This window comes from Podarcis filfolensis, assembly GCF_964270895.1.
Source record: "Podarcis filfolensis genome assembly, chromosome: 1".
Lineage (NCBI taxonomy): Eukaryota > Metazoa > Chordata > Lepidosauria > Squamata > Lacertidae > Podarcis > Podarcis filfolensis.
Window position 1 is genome coordinate 88109143 of NC_139604.1, and position 26938 is coordinate 88136080.

The 26938-nt window shown below is 38.3% G+C and overlaps 1 protein-coding gene across 35 annotated transcripts in view; it reads left to right on the top strand.

Moving 5' to 3' along the window:
- Positions 1-26938, top strand: part of GPHN (gephyrin) — a 233308-nt gene that overhangs the window by 149655 nt on the left and 56715 nt on the right. For 11 of the 35 annotated variants that reach the window (XM_083604388.1, XM_083604378.1, XM_083604381.1 and 8 more), the window contains one exon: positions 4367-4501. In XM_083604388.1, the coding sequence (XP_083460514.1) occupies positions 4367-4501 (135 nt within the window). Of the gene's footprint in view, positions 1-4366; positions 4502-17109; positions 17167-19797; positions 19870-25963; positions 26006-26938 lie in introns of all 35 variants that reach the window. The other 24 variants (XM_083604375.1, XM_083604383.1, XM_083604372.1 and 21 more) reach the window with 5 other exon arrangements.

Below are 26938 nucleotides of genomic sequence, written 5' to 3' on the forward strand. Positions count from 1 at the left end.
ACCTTCCCAGGTTGGCGAACCCCATCTGCCCCTCACTTCCCTCTACAACAGCATGTGCAGTCACTGCCTTCTTGACCGTTGAACCCACTATTGGTCTTGTCCACTCAGTCCGCCAGAGCTAGTATTCATATGCAGGGAAGTCCTTAACTCACTGAGGGTTTGGGACCTATTGACTACCCTCACCTGATTTAGCTGGCCAGTTGAAGCTGTTTCCCGGGGAGTGGCCACTGTTGCATGGTGACAGCTTCTAGGAGCCGCTGGTGAGAGCTGAGTGCGGGGTAGAGAGCAAAGGTGGACAAACTACCCCAGAAGGAGCACAGTGTGTTCCCCACCAGACATACTACCCCCTCCCCTAATAACCCGACACTGGTATAGAAATATGATTGTGATGATGTGATGATGATACTGCAGGTTAGTTTTTATTTTATTTGATACTAACCTTACACTAATGGCATCATATGTGCTCCTGATTCTTGCTTTGCAGCCCCAGCTTGAATTATTTAAACCATAGCTGCAAACTTTATTGCTTAAAAGCAAGACTTTAAGCAAGGATAATCTTCCTTCAGGAGCTCCATTTGGTGCCATATTTCAAGCAGTCTGGAGCTCTTAATTTGCAGCTGTGGCTTTACCTGCCTCACATCTGATATCATATGACATCAGTGTGTGTGTATGAGAGCAGTGTGTGTGGCTTCAGGAGAAACAGCCAAAATAAAGCCAAATTTGAGCCGTTGGCTAGAGGTTCCCCATGCATGCTCTAAAAATTATTTTGAAGTCATGCAGCTGGTGCTGCCACCATCTGCTTTTTGCAGATGGTTTTCTTCCTCAGTGCTTGTGCTAGCCATCTCACTTGTATTTCCTGGACAATAAACTTGTGACTTGAAAACTCAGTGGTACATTATCCTAGAATATATACCTTAATGGAACAGAGAGGAAGCAGTGAAGTGGAGCTGAAAAGAGAGATGTGTGAGCAGCTTATCATCCTGGGCAGAATCACTCTACCAACTCCTGAAAAAGTGGGGAGCATCCCATAAGAGAAATAGGGAAGACACCAGTTTCTTTCATGACCTAATTGACCATTTTAAAGGCTTTTATCCTAAAGTATGTCATTTGCTTCTACAGAGCAAACGTCTTAGTGTGTCTTCATCTCCATTCACTTGTATTAAACGGGTGCCTTATTTTCATGCCCCAAGGCTTAAACAGTGCTTCCCTTTTGAGTGCTTCACTGTTAATTTCATTGTGCTAATTTCTTCCTCTGTTATCAGACATATTCTGCTGTTGCTGGTCACTTACTTGGCTTTCTTTCTAAACTCTCATTAATAAAAGTAGCCTTATTCTTAGAATAATGGTAAAACTGAAATTTGGAATAAAAAAAACAGTAATGGCCACATGTAGATATGATTTTAGCTTGAAATGTAAGCATTTCTACAAATATAAGTGGCAAAAATGGAATAATTCAACAAACTTATAAAAGTCTAATAGGGTTTTTGTATTCTTAAGGGAAATTGAGAAAACCAGCTATGTGAGTTTACCTCTCTGAGCTGCCCAATACTTTGGAGTAGCCTAGGGAAAATGTAAAAATGTCCCCTTACTCTCTGGTTTTCACAAGCATCCATAAGGAACCTGTAAAAGATTTAGTCAGCTAACTCAAAATCATTGGAATATTTCCTCAGAGAAACAGAATACTGAGAGCAAAAATAGAAGAAATAAGAAGAAATCCATTTACTAAATTCATTTTTCACTAACTTCATTTCTTTAGATATTAACATATGAATCAGAAATCCCTGGCTAAATGCATTTTGAACAATGGAATTGTTTACAAACAAAGGTGCTTTTAGGATCTGAATACTACTGGCTTGGTTCCAGCCTTGCCTGCAGCAGAATTCCACTAACTGGGTGTTCCTACAGGTGGGGTTTTTTTTCAATTATTCCTTCAGCCCACTGTGCCCCTCAAAAATATTTTCCATAAAGTGCCTTCTGGAACAGCATGGGAAGTGACACTGAGGTCTGCAGAAGGATGGAGAATTTGGCAAAAATCATGTCAATATTTCTGCATTGCAGGGGGTTGGACTAGATGATCCTAATTCCTTGGTTTATATCTCTCACCCACACCTTTCTGGCAATTGCTGTGGGGGTGCAGAGGGCAAAAATCATCCAGGGGCAGTAGGGGATGGCAGCCCCCTCAATAGGTAGGGATCAGCCCCTTGTTTAAAAATATTGAGGGGGCTGAAGCCCCTTGCACCCCCTATACCCGGCGCCCCTGCCCCCCTCCTCTGCCCACCAAAATTAAGAGAGAAACTGCTATTGAAGGCAGCTTTCCCTATTTCTGAACCCCTGAATTGCACAGAAAAATAAAGCACAGGCTTTCCCCACATTTCATCAAAGCATACAGATAGAAGAAAGGCTCTTCCCAGCCTCATATTTGTGTAAGAAATAAAAGCAAAGTAGAAGCAGCCCAATTAGTCTTAAGTGAAACCATATCCCAGCCCATATACCAGCAATGTTCATTGCCTAGTATGGGAACCCCTGTTGCCCTTCTGAGTCCCTGACTGATCAGTATGGAGTCCATTGGTCACACCTGTTAGTCTTTCCTTTCTCCTCCAGGGACTCTGCTTCTTCCCATTGCTGTTTCATGGGAGAAGGATACTATTATCCTGTTCAAGTGGTGGGGGGAATGCTTTACTTCTGAGGCTTCATACAGAGGGACTGCTTGCTGATTTCCACAAGGGCAAGACTGTGGGCTTGTCTGCATCGGAGTTTAGTGTATTTGTAGCTGTTTGCATTTACATCTAATATGTGTAGTATATGTGATGTTATCCTCAAACAACATCAATCTCTATGCCTTCTCCCTGTAAATTTCAGTTTACCCTATATGGGGATAGTTTCATTTGGTGAAACTGAGCTCCAAACTGCTCCGTGCAAAGTCACAGACAATTTGTTTTGATGTTTTTTGGTGGGTGGATCGATCATCACTTTCGGCAGTTCCCCTTTCCATGCTCATTGCTTCCTCAGTGCTTTCATTTCTTTTCCATCTGTGCTTGTAACTATTTCTAGTGTACTCCTGAATGGAGAAAGTTGGGTGTGTGTTTTTTCTTTTGATCCCTCAGATTTTCACAAAACTGAAAAACTGCACAAGCTAATAGTGCTATATATATATATATATATATATATATATATATATATATATATACACACACACACACATACATATACATACACACACACACACACACACACACACACATATTATTTTGACCCCTTCTTAAATGCTAGACCATTGCAATAGTCTAGCTTGGAGGTTCTCAGAGTACAAGTAACCACAGCCAGGAGATCCCTATTTACAAATGTCTGGTGCGTCAGCCAAAGTTGGGTATAGGTGTCACCAAGTCTCTCAAAAGTGTCAATGATGAGTCCAGAAGTACCTTCAAACTGCACATCTGCACCTTCAAGGGGAGTGCATCCTCATTAAGAACTGGTTATTCTGCCAGCTTCTGGACGTGGGAACCATCCACCCATAGCACTTCTTTCTTTATGGATTGAGCTTCAGTTTTTTGCAAACATTCAGTCCTTTACTACCTCCAGATCCTGGTTAAGGACTTCTACTTCTTCTCCTGGTACTGATGGTACTAATTAGTACTAATACTAATGCTGGAAACTATATAATTATCATTATATTAGATTCTAAAAAGTCTATTCTATTCTAAAAGGGAGTGAAGACAGGTTGTAAAAATTAAATTAAAAATTAAATTAAGAAGGGATCCCAAATGCACTGTAAAGAAATGGCTCATAAATATTTTTGAAGAGTTGAAGAACCAGAAGCTTATTGTTCAAGCTCCACTCTCAAGTTCAGCATGATGCTTCTCTACCCATTAGCTCTCCTCGGGGTAACTTCTCACTCCCTCAAAATTCTTTGGGCAACATGCTACCATTTTTCTTTAATTCATATAGAAATATACTCAGAGATGACTGGTGTCAACAAAGGGGGCTTAGAGCCCTATGAGCAGGCATTTGTGTCGGAGAGGATGCGAGCCCTAACCCCAAGACTGTCTAGTGCCCCCCACCCTGATTACCAGGAGGGAGGAAAATGATAATCTGCTCCATAGGAGCCAACTCCTAGGTGCCATGGGGGCTTCGCTCCCCCCAGTGAAAGTTTTGAGGGGACTGGGGCTCCCCAAAGTTGATGGGCATTGCGATTTGAATGATGTGTGTGCACTGCATCATGTGATTGATTATGCAGGGTGAGGCTTACCTGGGCCCCCACAATATTTTATTCAAGTTGGCACTATAGTCTATTTTGAATATAAATACTTTGATATTGAGCCATTTTGTAATGCAGTGTGAAATTAACTAAATTTATTTTTATGCTTAGATTCCAGATTCCATCATATCTCGTGGTGTTCAGGTGCTTCCACGAGACACGGCCTCACTTAGCACTACCCCTTCAGAATCTCCTCGTGCACAGGCCACCTCTCGCCTCTCCACTGCTTCCTGCCCAACACCAAAAGTAAGTACTGTGCCTGTCCAATACTCATGGGATGTGTGATTTGTCTGGCTGATAAATGCCTTCTGCTGCTCGCATGGAAACTTACTCTGTGGAGACTGGTAAATGTGTGAAAGATAGTTCACTTGTACATGCATTGCTGTCCAAGCAATAGTGTGAAAGAAGAAAGAGGGTATGAAAGTTCTTAGACTAAATGGCTGCTGTTCTTTTGAACCACTGCCGTTAAGCCTGCAATTCTATGCAAAAGTTTCTTATATCTAAAAGTGCTTGTCTGTTCTCTATTGCAATACTAGTCATGAATCCCTTACAGTGTTTTATTCCCCCAGGAAAGTGCAGTTAACCCTGCCCCTGTGAATCAGTAGAACTAGACTAATAGTATGCTTTCTGCAAAAACATTTGTGACTTCTTGATCTGTGGCATTTCTCTGCCTCAGCATCATCTTAGCATATTTAAAACACTTTCAAGCCAAACAATGTTTATTTAACTTGGATACTTGCTGCCTTCTCTTTGGAAATTCTAAATTACATAGAAAGAAAGTTTTAATGCCAACCTTTTAGACTACTAGTCAGTATTTTAGGTATTATTTCAGACTGGTTTTACTTATGCAGGTGATCCAATATGTTTGGTATAACACTCAATGTGTGATATATTTGTAGCAAAGTTCGGCAACTAGCAAGAGCAGTAAATATATAATTTATTTTAGCAAGTGAATTCCTCATCTGTATTCAATTGGTACATATCATATCAAAAAGCTTTCTTTCTGACTTGTTCAATATTGCAGTGTTTAATAAAGGAAATGGTAAAAAGTAATCCATCTTATCTAATTGATTGTGGTTCCCAGATTCTTAAAATGATTGCAAGTGTCTGGCAGTTAACTTTTTTTACCAAATTTATTTATTTTGTATCAGCAAGTCATAGTAACATACCCAGCCACTGACTTACCTTTGTTTCAATGTTTTGGCATTTAATACTGATTGCATGTCTATGTTAAAACAGATTAGAGGAATTGGTGGACAATATAAAATGGGTTTCCTAAAGAATCTTGTTGGAACTTTAAATTGCACTTGAATTTGTTTCTTTCATCAGCGGGGTTCAAAATAAACTGAGACATACTTTGAAATACTATTATTGGGGGGAAACTTGGAAGTTTATTAAACTTGAGTGAACAAGATAAGTAAAAACTATAGGCTCAGTTCTTGAGGTCTGTGCCTTAATTTCTCTGTGTAGAAAAACATGTTGATACAAAAGGTGCCATTTTTAGAAGCTGAGTTTAAGCAGAATTTTAATGTTTCAAATTCCTTTTGTCAATTGTTGCTGTGCAGAGATACACTGAAGTTTTTCAGCTGGAGAAGCTGGATATTCAGCCTTGAACTTTCTACATGCAGCGCATGTAGTACCAATGACCTAAGATCCCACAATTTTTGATACCACATGGTTCCAGTTTTCCTTTCCCTCTAATTTCCCAGCAATCTCTAAATCTTTACGTCCCTTACTGCTCACCAGCCACTTCCAAAAGTTCCCAGAGCCACCTGTAACCACATGTGCATGCCCAAGCCAAATAGCAGTGCTGGATTGGACAGCTTGGAGAATTACAAGTGGCTATCTGCTATCAGATGCCCTGTGTTGACTTTTAACCTATTATGCTGGGGAAAGGGAGAGGAGATGCACAGATTGCATTTAGCCTTTGGTGCAAGAAGATCCATGACTCAAGGGTTCTGTTATTCACTGAGTTAGAGCAGTGAATACTTTATAGAACATTTTATATCTTACTATATCAGCACGGTGTGTATGGGGGCAATGCCTTCTCTTTACCAGTACCTAATAAAAGGTGATTGAAACCTTCCAGGTTTCAATTATTTTTAGACTATTGAGAAAAAACAAACCCTTCAATGCCAACATTTGGATTGTTCAGAAAAGTTTGGGATTATTATTTTTTATCCTTTGAAAAGCTCTAGCACGTTGTAACTATTATTGTTAAATAAACTCTGAATTATCCTGCTATTGCTATAGATAGGCTAACTTACTTCCTGACATACGTTAATACTACCAAGTGAACCAATGTTGTGATGATGTACTGCTTGATTTTTATGACAGTAGAGTGTAAATTAGAGAAATCATGCACTTGAGAATTCCATTAAGCATTGTTTGAATGCTAGAACATTCCTTCCTTCCTGCTCATACTGAATTTGCACTGGATAGTTTGGGATTTTTTCAGGTTCTATCTTGTTAAGTGAAATTTAAATAGTGTCCACTTTATATGTCAGAGGGAAATTATTAGATTTCAAATGTCTGGAACTTTTTTACCGGTTTCATTCCTCTTTTCAGAGAAAACCTGTATAGTAAAATTTAATCAGGAGTGCTGGAAAAATGCATCATGATTTCTTTACGAAATTCTATCTGGTTTATAATTTGATGCACTATGCTGTTTTCAAAATTACATCTTGGAGAGATACTTGTAACCTAATTAAAGCTGCATTCTGAGTAAATGTCAAAGTTTTAGCATAAACACACACACATATATCTATATTATATCTATATATATCTATACACACACACAGATTCAGAGGTGGATTTAAGGGAGTGTGCTGGGTACAGAGCCTCAGGGATGTTACAGCTATGATGTAGTGCGCGCGCGCACACACACACACACACACATATATATATATTACACACACACACACACACACACGTATGTGATATTTTATCTTTTTGGCATCCCATGATATTAAAAAAAATGACTGCTTTTAAGAGAAATCCCTTGTTAATTTTGAAAGGTGAATTTAATATATTTTGGGGTTTTTGTTTTTTGCTTATTGTAGTAGCTAGGTCATTAGTAGTGTATCGGCCAGCTCACTCATGCAAACAGGATGCTTCTCCCCCCCCCCCCTTTCCCTTTTGTACAATCTATCATGATTGTCCCTGGTACAGAAGCACATGGAGAAATGTCACTGTGACCTGAGCTCTAAATACATATAGCCAGCAGTAGAAGGCAGTAATTTTCACTATCATGTCAGGTTTTTGTCCAGCAAGTATTCTCAGAGAAATCGCTGCTTACCACTGCTGGCTGTATCTGTCTGCAGCTCTGTACATGCTGTTGTATCTCTCTTCAATTTCACACTCAAGGGTTGATTGGGAAGAATTGTATGGAGCAACGGAAAGCAGACAGCTTCCGTGTATAAACTAGCCCTGAGATCACTTTGACTTGTTAGGTTGAACTCGTTGAAATTGCATTTGCCAGACATCTTTGAAATACATCCTGATAAATATAATAGCATGAAATCTAAAGTAGAATTGCTGGCAATGGTAGCCAAAAACAGGGGGGAAATTGTAGCAGGCTTTGAAGGGTTAAGCATTTCCGACAAAGTGTCTTGCTTTCCATTTCATTGCACCAGTTTTAAGTGAGTATAGCTATTCTTCAGTAAGACTGGGGAAAATAAAATGGGGAATGATGTTCATTATGACTAAGTCTCTTTCTTTACTGTTAAATATTTGTACTATGGCTTACTTATCTAGCCAAAGGCTATATCTAATTCTTATTTCAGAGAGCATGATGGGGAATTTAATTTGCTGAAGATTAAATTTCTCATCCTGCTGCTATCCTAATTTTAGATATAAAATGAGGAGCGGAGTTTGAAAATGATAATCACTAACTAGGTCAAAGATTTTAGTCTTTGTAAAAAATATATCCTTTGTTATTCACACATCTCTTGTCAATTGCTCCTCCCCCTACACCAGGCAATGTGACCTCTGTGCAAAAAACTGGACAGGTTACTGAGAAGCAATCTGCTAAAAATGGTGCAGAGACTTTGTGCTTTCTAATCCAATTTCTTGTTAACTAAACTATTTTGGTCAAACCATTTTATCTTTTCTCATGATGAACTATTGAAAAATTAAGATATTTGGTAAATATAATAAATAGTGAAGTCTTGTAAAATAACCCAAAGATACAGAGAATTCTTGTTAAAAAGGAAAATACATCAATTGGCAGACGACAGCTGAACATTTAGACATTAACGTGTTTTAAGGGGCAATAGGCATGACCATAAAAAGTGCAGACTGACAGAAAAAAACATATTCTGTCATAAAAAACATGAAAAAAAGACAAGAGCCTTAAATAGGAGCTGGAGCTGTGCCACAGTCGCTAGTTCTGCTTTCCATGAAATTCTCTGAATATGAAGGGACCCAACTCGTCTTAGCAGCTATTGACTCCAGTGGAGCAGAAGAGGCAATGGCTCTACTGAAGCTTCTGAACTGCTGTTCAAGGAGGGCAATACAACCTCCTCAGGCCCAGGAGGTACTGGCACAATGGGCTCCTCTTGTACAAGTGCTTCTGGTTTAGTATGTACATCCAGGGCCACTGGCCCTGAGGGCAATTCCAACTCCAAATCCTCAGCCTCATCCCCTGAAGAATAATCTGACCCTAGGATTACAACGCTGCTTATGGAAGCAAAAACCCAGTTAAAAAATAAAAAGCAAAAGCTTTTTGTTTTGTTTTTTACATATACAGTAAGGTAAAGGTAAAGGGACCCCTGACCATTAGGTCCAGTCGTGGCCAGCTCTGGGGTTGCGGCGCTCATCTCGCTTTATTGGCCGAGGGAGCTGGCATACAGCTCCAGGTCATGAGGCCAGCTTGACTAAGCCGCTTCTGGCGAACCAGAGTAGCGCACGGAAATGCCATTTACCTTCCCGCTGGAGCGGTACATATTTATCTACTTGCACTTTGACGTGCTTTCAAACTGCTAGGTTGGCAGGAGCTGGGACCGAGCAACAGGAGCTCACCCCGTCGCGGGGATTCGAACCGCCAACCTTCTGATCAGCAAGTCCTAGGCTCTGTGGTTTAACCCACAGCGCCACCTGCGCCTAATACATATACAGTAGTTTTGCCCAAAATTTCATTTCAACTTAGAGGAACTCCCTGGAGACATTTCTGCCAGTCTCCCGTTCTCTGGGCAGTCAGCTCTCTCCACTGTTCAGTCATGCCTGATCCAGACTATTGCTTTGGCCAGGAGGTTTCTCCCATTCATCTCCAGGCAGAGGAACAGAGTTTTAAAAATGTATTTTCTTAGTAGCCCTAGCAGTTTTACAGGTTCCAGCCTCCTCCTGTTGTCATGATGGCAGTCCCACCAATCAGAACACAAAAATTAGCGTACAGCCATAGCACAACATTAGTAGGTCTGCCTCAGAGTAGATTTAGTAGACCTATCAGAGCATGCTCAGAGCTAGGGGCGGTTGTGTTTTTTAAGGCCATCCCTCCTAGCATATTTTGGTAATCAGGGAGTGTTTGCTACTTTGTTCTTTCCCTTTGGTATTAGTTTTGTGATGCTAAACTATATAAACCCATATCCTTTACTTTGTAATAACAATGTTTTTACTGCATATTAAGTAGCAGGCATTTTTAAGGCTCCAAAGGTATTTTTTACAACTCTCCTTTCTTTTCCACTTACCTTGAACCAGTAGGGATTGACTAAAGCTGACTGATAGAACATTTTTTGCCCCTTTTTCATTACTTATTTTGATTCTACGTTGGCTATCTAGACTAGTATTTTTCTTCCAATCACCCATTTTGGATATCTGAGATTCATCTCTCCATATCTAAACATTATGACTTGGTTCCTATGTTCTCATTAGCAGATCTCCACTTGGTATGTTGCTGTTAGGAGGAAGGGAGATTTTGCCAATTCCCCCGTAGCCCCTGAAGATTCTGCTCTAGTGTTGGGGATGCTCCAGATCAGTATGGGAGGTGGGGGGGCAGCAGGAGGAAGAAGAGGTAACCAATGAAAATCACCTCCCCAGTCCCCACCATCACTGAGAGCAAGAGGGAGCCTCATCTGGGTCACATTCCTTCCATGAATGGGAGGTGCTCTTCTGTTTCAGAAGGGCAACCTAAGATTTTGTCCATATAATATAATCATTAAGTTTACAAAAATGGATATATATCATCTTACTTATCTTGTGGAGTTGTTACTACTCTTCTTTATTTATTTTTCATCCCTGACCATTAGCCATGCCAACTGGGACTGATGGGAGTATAAGGCCATAGGCATCAGGAAGCACCACATTGGCTACCCCTACATTCTCTTCAAGTCATAAATCCATGTGTGCATCATGGTATTGACCTACCCTACCATTAGGTAACTGAGATTTAAAAGGGATTACATGCATTAAACAGGCTGACTTCTATATGGGTCACCACTGTGAGATGACTACAAATGACCGTGTTAAAATAGAGAAAAAGTGTTGCTTCAACATTGGGCCATCCAGCAGTCAGATTAAAAAAATCCATGCTGTTATATTTTGCACATACTGCTCTACAAATGATTTTAACTCTGCAACACTCTGCAGGCCCATCTTACTCAGTAATCTCACAGTCTAACTAAATAAATATAGACTTTTATTAGGTCTATGTGTCCCTTTTTTGAGATCCAGGATCTGCCATGCTTACCTATTATTATTATTTTATTATTATTATTTATTAAATTTCTATACCACGCTACATCCATAGATGTATGCTTTCGTAACCTCTATGATTGACTGCTGCAATATGCTTTACGTGGGGCTGTCCTTGAAGACAATTCTGGCATTATCGCTTGCACAAAATGCTGCAGATTGCTTTTTGATAAATTTTGGGAGGCAAAAGCATCCAACCAGGTCGGTGGCAGCTGCACTGACTGCCTGTGAGCTTCCACACACAATTGTATGATGCTAATGTGTAGAGTTCTTAAGATTTTCACACACTGGAAATAATGTACTTAAAAGAGTGTCTTGCCTATTCTGAGCCTCCATTCTGGGTACAGTAGATCAGGCCCTGTACATGTCTTCACTATATGAGGTAGAAACCATCGTTGAGCCAAACCCCGACCCTGAATCCTGCAAACATTATTGGAGTCCTTGAAAATTCTCTTCAGACCTATACTGGTATTCAGGAGGCATACTGTGTCCAACAATGGAGATAAAACATAGCTGTCATGACTAGTAGCTATTATTATAGTAGTATTATCCTCCATAAATTTGTCTGAAATAATCCATGTTGGTGGCCACCACTACGTCTTGTGGAGGGAATTTCTTTCTTTTGTCTGTCCTGAATCTTCCAAATTCTGCTTCATTGGATGGCCCCAGGTTCTAGTATTTTGAGAGAGAAATTTATCCCAAACTACTCTCTACAGCTTGCACAAAACAGAACTCTTACTTATTTTGGAAGGCTTTGGACTGTTGAGGCATTTACAGACAGTTTTGGATTTATTTGATTGCTGCTAAGTTTTATTGAGCTTTTTGGACTTTGCGTTGTATGCTTAATTAATGTTCTTGTGTTTGTTATATATTAACTGATTTGAGTGTTGGGAAATATGTATATGAATATTTTAAAGAATTTCTAAAAGAATTTTGTTTTACAGGTAAGAGATTTCCATAGCTATAATATGGAAAGCCTAATGTTTTATATACATGAATAATGTTATATTTCATTTTATATTAAGGGATAATAAATAGAAATTGGGTATTTTATAGGTTATTTTAGACCTTTGATGTAGAAGCACAAAACCAACTAAGTAATCTTTTAACATACATACTTCTTTGAATCTTTTTTCTGACAAATAAATTGTTTTCTATTTTAAATTGAATAGATTGAATAGATATAATTGAATAGATAGAAAGTGTGGATTGTGTTTCACATTCTCTAAAAACGTTTTCAATTATTGTACTGCATTTTCTTCTGTTTTATATCTGAGAACTTGAACAGGTGTCCAAAGTGTGCACAAATTTGATGGGAAATGCTGGCAGTAGAGATGTATACTTGATTATGACTGCCTATCCATATGATTAAAAATGGTTGATAATCTATAATATGAAATCACCTGATGTGATATTGATTTCAATAGGATTTAAGTGTCCTTAATCTGGATAAGAGCTCATGGAATGGGTGCAGACTTAGTTATGCATGGAGCAGTAGTGACCAGGGAAGCAGCGCCAGTGGGGCACCATTACCCTCCAGGCACAGTGGGTCACTGACACTTTCCGAGAAGGTGTGGTGCATGATGGCAGAGGCAGTCTGATATTCCTGCTGCCACATGCTGAACCAGGCCAAGCTCCTCCCCTCTCCCTCTCAGTAAGCTCCAGCAGCCCACTGTGTCAGTAAGCCATGTTATTGACTGCTGCTGGCTTAGAATGGGCACACTTAAGTCATTGAGACTTAATGAAGTCTGACTGTATCAGAATTATGAGAATGCATATTGTCCCTTTAGTTTTCAGAAGTCTGCCTTTAACTTTTGCATACCTGTGTCTCCTTTCAGAAAAGTTTTCCTTTCAGTGTAATTATTTTTTTATGAAAACTGAACTATAACACCATTTTTATGTCTTGCAATGGAGATAGTAAACCCTTCAAGAGTCCCTATTTTCCAGGGACATCCCTGATTTAGAGAAGCCGTCCCGGTTTCTGATTTAATCCTGGAATGTCCCACTTTTCCTTAGGATGTCCCTATTTTCATTGGAGAAATGTTAGAGGGTATGGAGTTATCCACCCCCCGAGCATGCTGAAGGCAATCTTGTATAGGGAAGTTATTTTATGTTTAATGTTTTATTATGTTTTTATATATGCTGGAAGCTGCCCAGAGTGGCTGGGGCAACCCAGTAAGATTTGTGGGTTATAAATAGTAAAATTATCATTATGGAATGGGATGTCCCTATTTTCATTGGAGAAATTTTGGAGGGTATGAGGTAGTAGAAATGCGTGGGTGGCATAACAAAACATTAAATTTCTTAATGATTAAAATATACTTATAATTTATGACATAGCATAACAGTGTTTGCTCTCTTTGAGAAAGATCAGTTTCTAACTTAATAAACCAGAGATTCTATACTAAATTTTTTTTTCTAGAATTATTTTCCAAGTGGTTACTTCCATTAAAATTACTTCTTGACAGTTTTTAAAGCTTGGCCATATGTTTGAGGCTTTCTTATCCATTGCTAGCATTCATGTACTAGCAGTTTTATTTAGATTCATGGCTTTCCTTACCCCATGGTATCAATATTAATATAGCTCAATATTTATATGTTTGTATAGGTTGATCATTCTCTGACCACAAAACTCATCTACATACTTCATCTAGTTTAGATCCAGATGAAGACACTCTAACCCCCATCCTGGAGATATGCTATGTACAAATTGCCTGCCACAAACAGCTCCAACACCATTGGCACTAATACCGGTAGCTACCCTGAGTCATCATTTAGGATACCTTCAACAGTCTCCCTTTTTCTGAACCTTCTTGTTTGTTTTGGACTTCACATAAGAAAAAAAACAAAACTTCACAGGCCATAACCTTCATTTTTCAAAAGGGTTTTTTTTTTGGGGGGGGGAGCATTTTACAGAAGGAGTTATTGAATAAAAAACTACTCCTTCAGGAAGAGTATTTTCTACTCCATTCCAGACCTCATATGCCTCAATAGATTCATACTACTTTTTGCAAAAGTGTGATAAATATCCACAAAGTTTTGGTTGCTCATTTTTTCAGAGATGATAAAAGAGTGTTTAGCTCAAAATTTTGAGCACCTGAGATATGTTTCTGATTCATTGTTACTAACTACCACTGTATGCAGGGTGCTTGTGCTTCTTAATTTTTCTATAGTCCTAAATTTTTTCAACAAATGTTTGGGCTTACAGCTACAGCCCGGAGTTAGCAAAAAACATGTGAAAACTTTTACTTCCAAATACTTGTGACGCTTGAGACTGCTCTCAGAAATATATTCTGCTGCATATTCACAATCAGTTGCCTATTTGTATTTCTTGGGCTGTGCAAACTGACTCCTAAGACATCTGTAGAATAAAATACACATTCTCACAGATATGCTTGCTTTCCGTTCACCTCAGAGCTGCTTATGAAACAATAGTGTGTGTCTGAAGGTTTCCTTCAATCCTATCGAATCATGACTTTCCCTTACTTTTCTCTCAGTCAAATTTTCCCTGTATTAGTAGAGGATTTAAAGCAGACATAAATCAGGGAGAGGGAGTGGGGTGTTATAAACTTTCACTGCTTGCTGTTTCTCTTCTTCAAATCCTCCTGGGAAACTGCTTTCCCAGTTGCTAGATTCTAGGAAAGCAGGTTGGAGTTATCTATTCACCACCATCCCTCAGTCCGCAATACACTGTTCTGGAGCCTCTAGAGGCAGGTTGGGGGAGCTGCAGATGAGGCAGAATTCTGCGCATGCGCTAGCAGAAGAGGCATCTTTTGGATCCCAGCCAGAAATGTCCCTGTGCCTCAGCGCTGGAAGCCCTGTGCCCTATATTTGTTCTTTGTGTAATACAGTGAAACATTGTAACAGTTTCAAAAATTGCTATCTAACAGTAACAAGTTTAAAATCATTTCAAAGAAGATAAAATAGGAGAAAAACATGGCATTTTTAGATTATTGTGTTCAAAAAATAATAATACTTGATTTGCTGTACATTTCCTTTTTGTTAATAATTCAGCTCCTAGTGGAGGAATTATTCCCATTATTTAATATAAGAGAAATTGATTAGTTAGGTACTTTTAGGAATGCAATCTTTAGACTTTCTTTCAATATTTTGAATTGATGTTGATGTCTGTATCTTCTGTAATGTTGAACCTCCAGTGCAATTGCCTGTATTTTGGAGCCTATATAAAAACTCCTTTACTTCATTTACACACACACCCCAGCTCTTGTTGTATGATCTTTTTCCTCTTTCTTTGCCTTTCACTCCCCGTTGTTTATTATTCCAACCCACTGCATTTTGTTATCTGCTTTATTATGTTACCTGACTTCCACTTTTCCTGCTATATAGTTTCGCCTGTTTTATTTCTCTGACCTAGGTGCTTAGCAAACACAGTGTCTGAATTCCTTTTTGAGAAGAAAATATTGAAACAAGTCTTTTCACTTGTGGGTTTCTCATTTTCTCTTATATCTTTTCTGCTTACACTTGTATGCATTCTATGAATTTCTAATCAAAACACTTGCGCAATATGCCATTTTAATAAATGGGGAATTAAGGCACAGAAATATTAAGCCTCTAGCTCAGGGCTTTCCAAATTGTGCGTTTGCGACACATTAGTGTGTCGGCTGCAGTGTGTAGGTTTGTCGCACAAACGCTTCCCGTGCTCCTCCCAGGGCTGGAAAGGGGTTAATTTAATCTCTGGCTTGCTAGTAAAACTGATTTACTGTGTCGCGAAATGATGCATGTCTAAAAAGTGTGTCACCAACATGAAAAGTTTGGAAAGGCCTGCTCTAGCTCAAGGTTAGAGAGGTAGTCTATTGACCTGTTGGATGACCAGCGTCTGTAGCTAACTACTTGTTAGCCACCCAAATGGCAAGAGATCTGCCCAGCCTTTTACTATGTCTGAAAATGTGCACTTTACTTTGAACCAATTGGAATCTTCCATATTGTCAAAATGAGTTACCTTTTAAGACTGTCTATTATTGGATGACATCAAATAGTGTCAGCTCATTTTTTGCAACGGAATTCTGCTTTTGCAACAGAATTCCTTCCCAACCCCCTGTGTATTCCATAAGTCTGCTCCAGAATGTTGAGGAACTTTCTGGAGCAGGGTGGGTGGGGCCTGCAGGAAAGAGGCAAGGAGAAGAAGTTCAGAGGAGCTTCTTTGGGGGGTCTTTGGTGGTGAGGAGGGGAGATAGAAGTCCTGTTGAATCTAGTAGGGCAGCATGGGATATTATGTATTCCTAGTATTGCCCATTTGTTATCCAGTCCATTCTAGTAGGAACCTTTTCCATTATTTACATAAATGTTTCATCTGAATCACATACAAAACTTTGGACTTGGTATTATTTAGTAAGCTTATTTACCATTTTTATAAAAATACAAATGATAAAAATGAAGATTCTTTAGTGTATAACTTTTTTCTGCTTACTTTTAAATTTTCTTCCTAGCAATATGAAAGCTTGATAAGCAGTAGCTACAGAACTGTTTCTTCATTCCTCTGCACAATACAGAATTACCGTAACATAAGCAAGGAAAACAACAAGGAGGCTCGTATTGAAAGCAAAACTAAGACGTGTCTTGGCTATTGTTAAGTTGCTGTTGGTATGGCATTAAAATTTTCTGGCTGGGCAGCAAAATTATTTAATTGGGAACTAAGGACTGTGTCTAATATCCTAATTTCTTTTAACATGGGGCAGCTGTATATAATTCTGCCAGTTATCACTAATATTTCGCAGGGCTGAAAGCTTTGCAATACTCATGTCTCTAATTTGTGTGCTTGACACTCTTCAACCATCGCACATAGCACAAGTTCACTGACCTGGCTTAAAGACAAAGACATTTGTCCTATCTTTGTGTCAGTACTTCATTCGTCATGAACCAAATCCAGGATTTCAAATATCTTATGGTTTATGTATTTTTTAAAATATTAGTAACAACTATAGCATGCACACTTTCAGTACTGAATCCGTAATTAAAGAGAAGAATTCAGCAAACGAGTCATAATGTGATCCAGAAATAAGAGTCTGTGTCCTTGTTCCCTAGAAGTGTGTCAGAAAGTCAAATTGATGTCTTGCATGCACTGCTAACTGACTGTGTGGAAATTTTTTTAAGTTCACTTTTTTCTTTATTCTTCTGTCTTTTTTATCCATCTTCCCCCATTGTAGCAAATTAGACGCCCGGATGAAAGCAAAGGAGTTGCTAGTAGAGTTGGATCCCTCAAAGTAAATATGTTTCTAACTTTTATTTTGCAAGTTTTCTTCTATAGCCTACACTTTTATTTTGGAGGGAGCGGGGAGGGGAGGCAGAGGGTGGGGCTATTATCTTTCTCACCATTTCATTGTTTTTATTTCAGTGTTTTTATCACTGTTGGATCACATTTTGTTTGTTTCTGTGCTACCCAAGAGCCACCATAATGCAGTTAGCTGAAGGCAAGTTGCCAAGTGCCTAGCTCTGGATGTTACTACGTATCGGGGGGAGGGGGGAATAGCCGAAGTTTCCTTAAGGAGCCTACCATTTGTGAATAATTAACACTTCTCTGATAGATGGCAAGAATAAAATTATGTTCATGCTACATTTATATAAAAACAATGACACGTTCTTCTCTCTTAAACCACTTAGTGGCACTAAAATGGCTTAGTTTCATTTATTTAAATAGGATAAGGTTGCTTAGATTCAAGTTTTGTCGTTTAAGTGATTTGTGGATGAAGTCAGATTAAAACATGCAGTTTTCCTGTTTCAGATGTAAGATTGTTGATTGACTTCTCAGTTTTTACTTTGTACTTTAAAAATACTCATTTTGTAATCAAATTAGCTGAATTTGTTGTGTGTGTATATGCTTAAGAAGAGTGAAAATGGGAAATACGGGGAGAGAGATCTTGTGAGACATTTCTGAATAACAAGGCTGTTAAAATTACTGCAGTGCTAGGCCCCTTTACTGCCTTCTTTGTTCATTTTAAAGAATTACACAGTGTCTGGTGAGCTGGATCCATGCTAAGCTATTTGTCTTTTGATTTCCACTGAAATCAAAAAGACTTAAATTAAGGCTAACTTTCCCCATTCGTTTTAATGGGAACTAAGTGCAACTAATTAAGTCAAAACTGTAGCAAAATCAGTCAGCTTCCTAAACCAGTTTCCATTTATAGTTTATCACATTGAGTTCCAAGATTATTATTTAATCTGCCCTTGCCCATACAGTCTTCTGAGAGATGCTGTTATGTTATTTAAAAAACACATCTAAAAATCCAGTTTATCAACATGTTTTGAACCCATGGCATGGCATAGGTTACCTTGTTAATATTTAGCAATAATTGTGGCCTCTCGTTTTTAATCCTTGCACTATTTCACTTCTCACTTCTCACTTCATTTTTTTTTTTTTTGCACCACATGAAGCACTAATTTTCTTTCTTTTTTCTGCACTCTCCTTGCCAATCCTGCCTTCTCAATTTTTTTCAAAAATATATTTTGTGTTTGTGTGTGTGCGCGTGTGTATCACCTTTATTCCAGGACAAGCCATCCTCTCTTTTCTCTTAATACCGCTCTATACAGCTGCTCCGTGTGAAAGTGTTGTTGCACTGAGCATAAACAGGGGGAAGGGAAAAGTGTAATTATGCACCTATTTCCCATATTCAATTCCATACAATTGATTTCATAATGGAAAAAAAGGAGAAAGTTGCTATTACGCTTATGCCAATGATGCTGAAAGGCAACTACAACATTCCTCACTGTCTTTCTGTGAGGCTGATTCCCCCCCCCCCTTTTTTAATTTATGGTTGTGGTGCAGTCGAAGATATACTTTGCATTGTTGGATACTTTTGCTGCAGTGGACAGAACAAGTTTCAGTCCACGTTTAATGGAAAATAAAAATAGCCATTGAAAATATATGTACATAATTAACTGTGAATCCAGCTTTCAAATTGTATTCCAAGAAAAAAGATCTATCCTTACCGCAAACTTGTATGCAAGATTTGTAAGTTTATACTTGAATAAATGCAGCACCTTGGGTTTTGAATTCAGTGGATTGGATCCTAAGATCAGTGAAAACAAGGAAGCTCTTAGAAGGAACTTTTGCTATTCCCGCCCCACCACAGCCAACTGCTCCTCCCCAGGCCCTTCCAAGGGAAGGAGGGAGGGCAGCCTCAAACCAGGCATTCATAAAAGGTGTGTCTGCCTGGTTTTGAGATGATCCCATCCAGCAGCCCCATGCTCCACATTGGAGAGTTTTTTCACAGGTTCAGACTACTGCAGCAGAATGAGGAGATGGTAAACTTTCCTTCTGTGAAATCCCATGCATTCACTTATCCTTGGATCCAAGTTCATTTACCCCGTGTCTTTTGAAATTTAGGTCATCTTTCAAAACCTATTGATACTTTAGTTATATTTCTTAATTCTGTACTTCTCTACTAAATATAAGAATTGTTGCTGTTAGCGTTCAGCAGTAGCCAATTTAGGCATCAGAATGAGCTATGAACATTTAGAAATTGCATGGAAGACCCTATATTTGGTACTGCACCCACTGAAAAAATCTACCATATTTCAGCACTCTCCTTGCTACAAACAATGCTTGAAAATTAGGAAGTTTGCTAAAGGCAATGATCACTACACAACCTGTATTTACTAACTGAACTAACTTTTACATGTTGAAAAAATAATTGCTGATTTAACCAAATGAGTTGCTTTTCTTGTCAGATTATATGGAGCATATATTTGTGTTGATAAAATGTTTGATGTATTGCAAAGGCAGTGAGAAATGTGTTGCGCTATGATCTTATCTTTTTTATAAAAAGAACGGAAACAACAAACATGAAAAGAGAATAGGTATAATTTTCAATTCATTTTCTGATGTTTACATGTAGCTCCATCGAAAGCTGGAGGAGCTCAGAGATCACCTAGAAGGAAATGTCAAAGGATGCTCTCTCCGAGTAAATGTACGATTTCACTCGGTGATTTGTTTTTTAAAAACTTCCATTGGCTGGTAACACCAAATCTGATTGGTTTGTCCTCTCATCCCCATCTTTTTTCCCTTTCTCTCTTTTCCCTTCTTCTGTTTCTTTTTCTAGCTGGGGTTTCATTCAAATATCCATGAAAATTTAGCATAATGTCACAGGGTTTAATTTAAGAGAAAACCCTCATATGTGTTAAATATTAAGTAAATTTTGGGCTTTTCCATTGAACAACAACAAAAAATCCTTTCCAAAATTAAACCATCACCTGAAGTCATTCCTAATTGTAAAGCAAGTTTCAAGGCTAGGGTAGCTAACTTGTGATCCTCCTGCAGGTTGTTGGGACTAGTGTTCCCATCATTTCTGCCTACTGACAATGGTGGCTGCGGTTGCTAGAAGTTGGAAACCAACAACATCTGGAAGGCCACTCCTACCCTAGGCATCAGGTTAAGTCATGGCTGGGGAACCTTGATACTCCAAATATGGTTTGACTCCAACTCCCATCAGCCTCCACCAGCGGTCAGGGATGATGGAAGTTGTAGTCCAACAACACCTGAAGATCCAAAGCTTCCCCTGTCCTCATTTAAATGAACACTTTTTAGATCATCTGTACCTTCGCTTTTTTAGCACTTTCTTTGAAATTCTTTGTTTTTAACTTCTAGAACTGCACTAACATTACGGATTTGCAACATGGGGGGAAAGTGTTATTCCTGGCAGCTAAGCTATATATTACATGCAGTTGGTTAGTGAGGTTTACTAAACTAAACTTAGTTTCACTAAGTTTTGTTTAGTGAAAAACAACCTCTAGGTGCTTTTCCCCTCATGGAAGGGACAGCAGCTTGGAGCATGTGGTCTTGCATGTACAGTTAGTAGGAAGCAAAGAGATTAAGCAACTACATGTAATGTGCAGTTTGGCCCCAAGTCTAGGAATAGCAGTGGCAGGAGCACTAGATAGTTTAAAAATAAAAATCAACCACACAGGGCAAAGTACAAGAAAAAATATCACTTCTAGTTTGACACTAAGCATTACAATAAAAACATGGAAAATGCACCAAGTTCTGAAAATGGAGTAAGAATTGCACATCTGCCACTTTACAGTAATGTCCACATACCCTTTTTCATCCATTGTCTTCAAGGTTGTGGATGCATTGTTTAATAGATCACAAGTTTGATTCAAGATCCAGAATAGTAATGTCATTGACAGAAAGTGGTTGTTTTTTAAATCACCAAATATATACCATCTCGACATAGAAGTCAAATCCCAATGGTCAGATGTAAGGAGATTGTGCTACTTTATTTTCCCCAAATGTCAAAGAATATGCAGAATATCAATATTTTGCTATTTTTTTGTTTGCTTGCTTGTTTGTTTTTTAAAAGATCAACTCAGAAAATGCAGCATCGTTTAGATTCTCTGTTAAAACTACATGTAATAATGATGCCAATTCCAGAAAAAGAGCTAGGGTGGAAGCAACCTTTGTGGGTTTTTCCTGCCATTTTGAATTCATTCATTCTCTGAAGAAAATGAAAGGCTAATTCTTAACTCCATTTCTCCCGTGTCATCATTTTTGCAATAATAATTGCAAAAATAATTGCAACACATAGACAGAAAATTGAATAGTGATCCTGAGTTTGGGCAGATATTGTTTGAATTTTCTCTCAAGTTGTAGTATAAAAGCAAACCATAAACTACTCATAAATGTTGATGAAATGGTTTGAGATTGAAACATAAAACTGTTCTCTTTCACACTACAATATTTAATGTTGCTGAGGAGAGTTACTTTATGGACAGAGAAAATAGCACAGGTGCCATGAATAACCTTGTGGCGGTTGGGGTTCATCTGCCAGATTTCATATGGCACTTGCAGCATATGTTTTGCTTATGAGGATGGATGGAAAAGAAGATGGACTCACTGCTCAAACCACACAGTGATACAACCAAACAATGATACAATGACAAAACAACAATATAACTTATTCGTTGAAATAATCTGAGACAAAAGCAAAGGGGGAAAAGTAGGTGAGAGTTGAAGTTCATTGTCATATATACCAACCTGGTTTTGGAAAAGGATTTATTGCAGATGTACAGTGGGATAGATGTATGGTATTTTAAGCATTTTGTTTAATAGCTTTGGCTACTGCCTCTCCCAAATAAATTGAAAACTAAGGTAATTCATAATTCTGTGCCTATTTAAGGTGGAACCTTTGCATTGTTTCAAACGCTGTATCTGTTGCATTAATTAGTCGCCTCACTAATAAACCAAAAGGACATTTTGGCTGTCTCAAACTTTTAAAAGTCAACCTTTTAAACATGCTAAACATTGCCAAAAATATTAAATTTAAAGGACCCTTTTTAAATGTTAATCTTCTTACATCACAGAAAAAAACGTATCCATAGTTTTGTGTAAATTAAGTTCTTAATAAAGCAATGAATGATAATATTTTTAAACATTTTAAGGATTATACACAGGTCCCAAGATTTGTTTTGTATATGAGCTTTTTTCCATTTTTTAAAGATCTTTTTCTGAGTCACTGTGCTCGTTCCACTTCAGTCTGTGCTCCAGGTTCTTGACACTACCATCAGATTGCCCAGATGTTGCCTGAACATTGCCAAAGGACAGCTGTTAATGATCAATATCTAATAATAATTAATAATTAATAAAAAGTGGAAAACTAGGAAACATAGGTGTGAATATAGTAGATTAGATGCATATGGTTGGAAAAAGTAACAGTATAAGCCCTGCCCCAGCTCTGTGCTCCCTTTAGTGTCTAGGATAATGAGCATGTTTTTAAAAAATCCATTGGAATAAATCGCAGCAATTAATTTAATGGAACAACATGCAGGGTGTAAATTAAAGACACCATTGGAGTGGGTCTTCATCTGCCTCTGTTTCTCAGTGACTGGATTTAGGGGTACTGTTTGTTCCCTCAAGTATGTCTCAAGTTTAAGAACATTTAGTTCTTCATCGGCAGAAGCAATTAAGAATTGTGGCAAATACTATTTGCTTTTCCCCATTCTTATCTCTAGTTCGGTTCTGGTTTGATTTAGTAGCCATTTTACAGTGATTGAACTGACACCATTTTTCTACCTGTCTATCTACCTACTTATTGTTTACATTTATATGCTGTCTGGAACTCAAGGCAGTGGACATGGAGTTCCCAAGCAGTCTCCCATCCAGGCACTGACCAGATCCCAACCTCCTTGATTCAAGCAAGGCCACTGCTCCATATTCCTTCAAACCATGCCTTGAAACCCTCAAGTAATACTGGCCCTGTAAGGGAGGTCAGTATTATTATACCCATATTGCAAGCGTGCAGGCACTCAGGCTGTGAGACAAAGGCTTTCCTAAGGGAGTTCATAAGAAGAAGAGAGACAGATTTATCTTGGAACTTATCTTTCATACAGATATGATTAACGATTACTGACATGTCATGCAGTAAACTTTTGAACTGTTACTCCATTTTCTAGTTGTATATAGAGAAAAGTAATTTAGTGTTGTTTTTCAAATGATGAAAATATATTAGCATGAGCGGAGGCAAAGGAAACTTTTATGGTAGCTAATGTCAGCAGGAATAACTTTCTAACACTTAAAAGGCAAGTTTAGCTTAAGCATAATGAGACCACAGAATAATTTGACCACACAAATAATATAGGATTCTTCGCACCACAGGCTTATATGTAAGCATATATATTAACATAGTTTGCTGAAACGTGTATATGAATAAAGGAACCAGAATAGCTCTGCCTTGTCAGATATCATTAAAAACACTTGCACCAAGTCAAACTAAGAGAACTCATCAAAATAAATTTGTTTTGGATTACCTCCTTATCCTGTGCAGTATATTATCCTAAAACAACTTCTGATATCACAGCATAAGCTGCCTATATGAAAACTGACCACATGGTTTACAAATGAGCATTTTTGTGCTGTTTATTCTTATTTCTCAGGGTTACTGGGTTCAGTATCCCCAGTAATTTCATATGCTGAAATCAAAGTCAAATATTTTCTCAGGGCATAACATAAGAATGATAGCCAGAACCATTTAATGTCATAACACCATGTATATCAGTGTGCATATGCTTTATTATATATAATGGATATATGTAATGACACTCATCTAAAATATTTTAATTGATTTAATCACCCCGTCTCAGGGTGGTTAACAGGCTTAAGTTCTTTGTACATCTTCTGAGTGTGACTAATGTTAGATACCACTCTTAGTTATTATTTTATTTATTCCTGCTTAAACTTTTAGAGCAATTCCTCAGAAGACAACTTACAAGTAAAATTCTAAAGGCAAAATAATTGAACAACTTACATGTAATAAAAGCCATATCACATAAAATTATATATGGTATAAGGAGTCATCAGTTAAAAACTTGATGAAATAAAAATATATTTAGGGTCCCCTAAGAGATTGCAGCAGAGTCTGTCAGCCTGAGTTCTTAGAGTATGGCATTCCACAACTGGGGGGCCACAATTGAAAAGGGCCTATTCCTGGTACTCACCAGGTTTATTTATCATAGTGGCAGGCCAGAGGAAATCTGTAGCCAGCCTTAAGGCCCAGGCAAGTTATTATAGGTGTAGGTAGTCCATCAAAGAACCTAGTCTTAAACCATTCGCAGCTTTACAAGTAAGTGCTAGTGCTTTAATCTGAGCCTGGAAATTGAGTAACCATTGCAATAGATGCAAATTCAGTTTCATGGTTTTTGGAAATTTCAGGGTTATGGTGAAAAGCACAGAATGTCTGAACAGGAATGGCACTGTCTGTGTCATGAGACAGCACCACACCCAGGGCATCATTGTGGTTGTTTGTTTGTTTTTATAAAAAGATGACTTGGCCAACAATGGCCATGGAACAAGACCATGTCATGACATAGTATCATTTACATTTGGGTATTGTGTAGAACACAAGAAGGCAGTGGGCTGATGATTGGAGCTGTGTTGCCACTTCAAGCAATGACATTCTTTTTCTGCTTAAGGAAGAAAAGCTTAAGAAAATAACTGCTGCCTCAAATACTGCAAAGCCTCTTACCCCCATAAATATTTTGAATCTACCCTCCCTTGCAAAACTGACAGACACATACACACCTTGCAATTTCATGAGGTACAAATTATACCTTAAAGTGAAAGGGAGATTTTCATCACAGTTCTCCTGTAGTATGGAGTAGAACCTTAGTCTCACAGTGCCACTTCTGGACCTGCCACTCCTAGGCTTGCCATATTTCAAAAAGGAAAATTCCTGACACCCACAAAATTGTAGAGCTTTTGGGGAGAAACAGAATGCAAGAATAGTGGTTTTTAGTTTTTCCACTGCTTTTTCCATCGCGTTGCCATACATCCTGGTTTTCCCTGACATTTTGCCAGTTCGGCAAAATTCCCCCATGCCATTTTTACACCTGAAAACCAGGACATGTCAGGAATTTTCCTGACATATGGCAAGCCTAACCACTCCAGAATGGATCAGTGCCACCATGCCTCCCAATTCCCACTCCAGCATGAAGTTTAGTATGTCCTTAGCACACATTCCCACAGATGAACATTTTCCCTTGCCAGTTAAGACTGTCTCAATCAATTGATCCCCTGAAACTGGGGATGGGGAACCTGTGGGGTAGATCATGAATACATTAAGGCTACAATCCAAAAACAGATCCCCCAAATCAGTTAAATTTACTCTTGTGTAAATATGCTTATGATCAGGCTGTAGAATTTAAATAACAGTAAACCTGGAGTATTTGCCCATATAAATCTTCAAGTTCTTTTGTATGTATATAGCTTTTTTAAAAGTTGACAATTATGGATTTCTGAAATCAAGATAATCAGTCATCCCAGAGGGTGCTTCTTATTAGGAAATAAAGTAAGATGTAAGTTCAGTTTTAAAGTACTTGTATTTTAGAGTTTCCACCTTAAATGGCCTAATCTATTAAAAAAAATGTGTATGAAAAATCTGGTTTTGGGAATGAAATGAACCCCCTGCTAATGTCTCAGTGCTGGAACCACCTAAACAGAAAACCTTCTAAGACCTACTGTGCCATCATTTCTTTTTTAACAATGTTTTCTTTTCCCCACTGCACAACCAGGCTCGGCTCCCTTCGTGCTCATCCACCTATAGTGTTTCTGAGGTATATTTTGCACGTGATCTGTCACAGTCAAAATTGTCACTCATCACCCTTTATTTTATTTTATTTTATTTGGTCTTGCACCATACACAAGTGAGGAAAAATCAGTTTGTGCAATTGGTTCTGCATGATACCCTGCAACCATGTCCAGCATGGTTTAATACCACCATAGCAGTTTGAAATCACCCTGGTGTAAATGCCAACACTTACTGCATAGCACTATACCTTTAATGGGAGACACATTTGATAATCTATGATTATGCTGTGTAATTACTACACATAAATATAACATGCTCTACAGCTTTTTAAAAATGTTCCTTCCACAAGTTCATGAACTCTGATGATAACAAGGCCATCCAGAAATTAAAAAGTTCCTTCAGATTAATAGTTACCTTTTTATATATGAATTACTTTGAGGATATACAGATTTAATACTGAATATAGTCACATTAAAATCATATGCACACAAACTGTCCCTGTGTTTTCGGGGATAGTGGTAGAATTGCTTGTTGTTTCATCCAACAATGCTTTCCCTTAATTCTTCTTTTTTTGAAATAGAATGCTTGCAAATATTGGACAAAGTTTCTCTATAATGGGAAATATTCAGAAACACAAATCAATCTGATAAATCTCTTTGAAACAGGATTTATGATGTAGTATCTGTTCCTTTAAGAAAGCACTGTAATATATTTTAGGTGTAATATCTATCCCAGAGACTGCCAATGCAGCACCTCTGTGTTGTACTAATGCCTCCTGTGGTTCCCATGGAAAGTCTCCGTAAATATCCCCTCAAAGATTCCCAGTGCATGAGAGATTGTTTGCTTTTCCTGCTCAGTTCCCATCTGCACTACTAGCTCAGCCTCTCCTCCCTTGAACACGTCTCTTAAACATGCCCACATTTTATTAGATGGCAAAACTGGACACTCACCCTTCCTT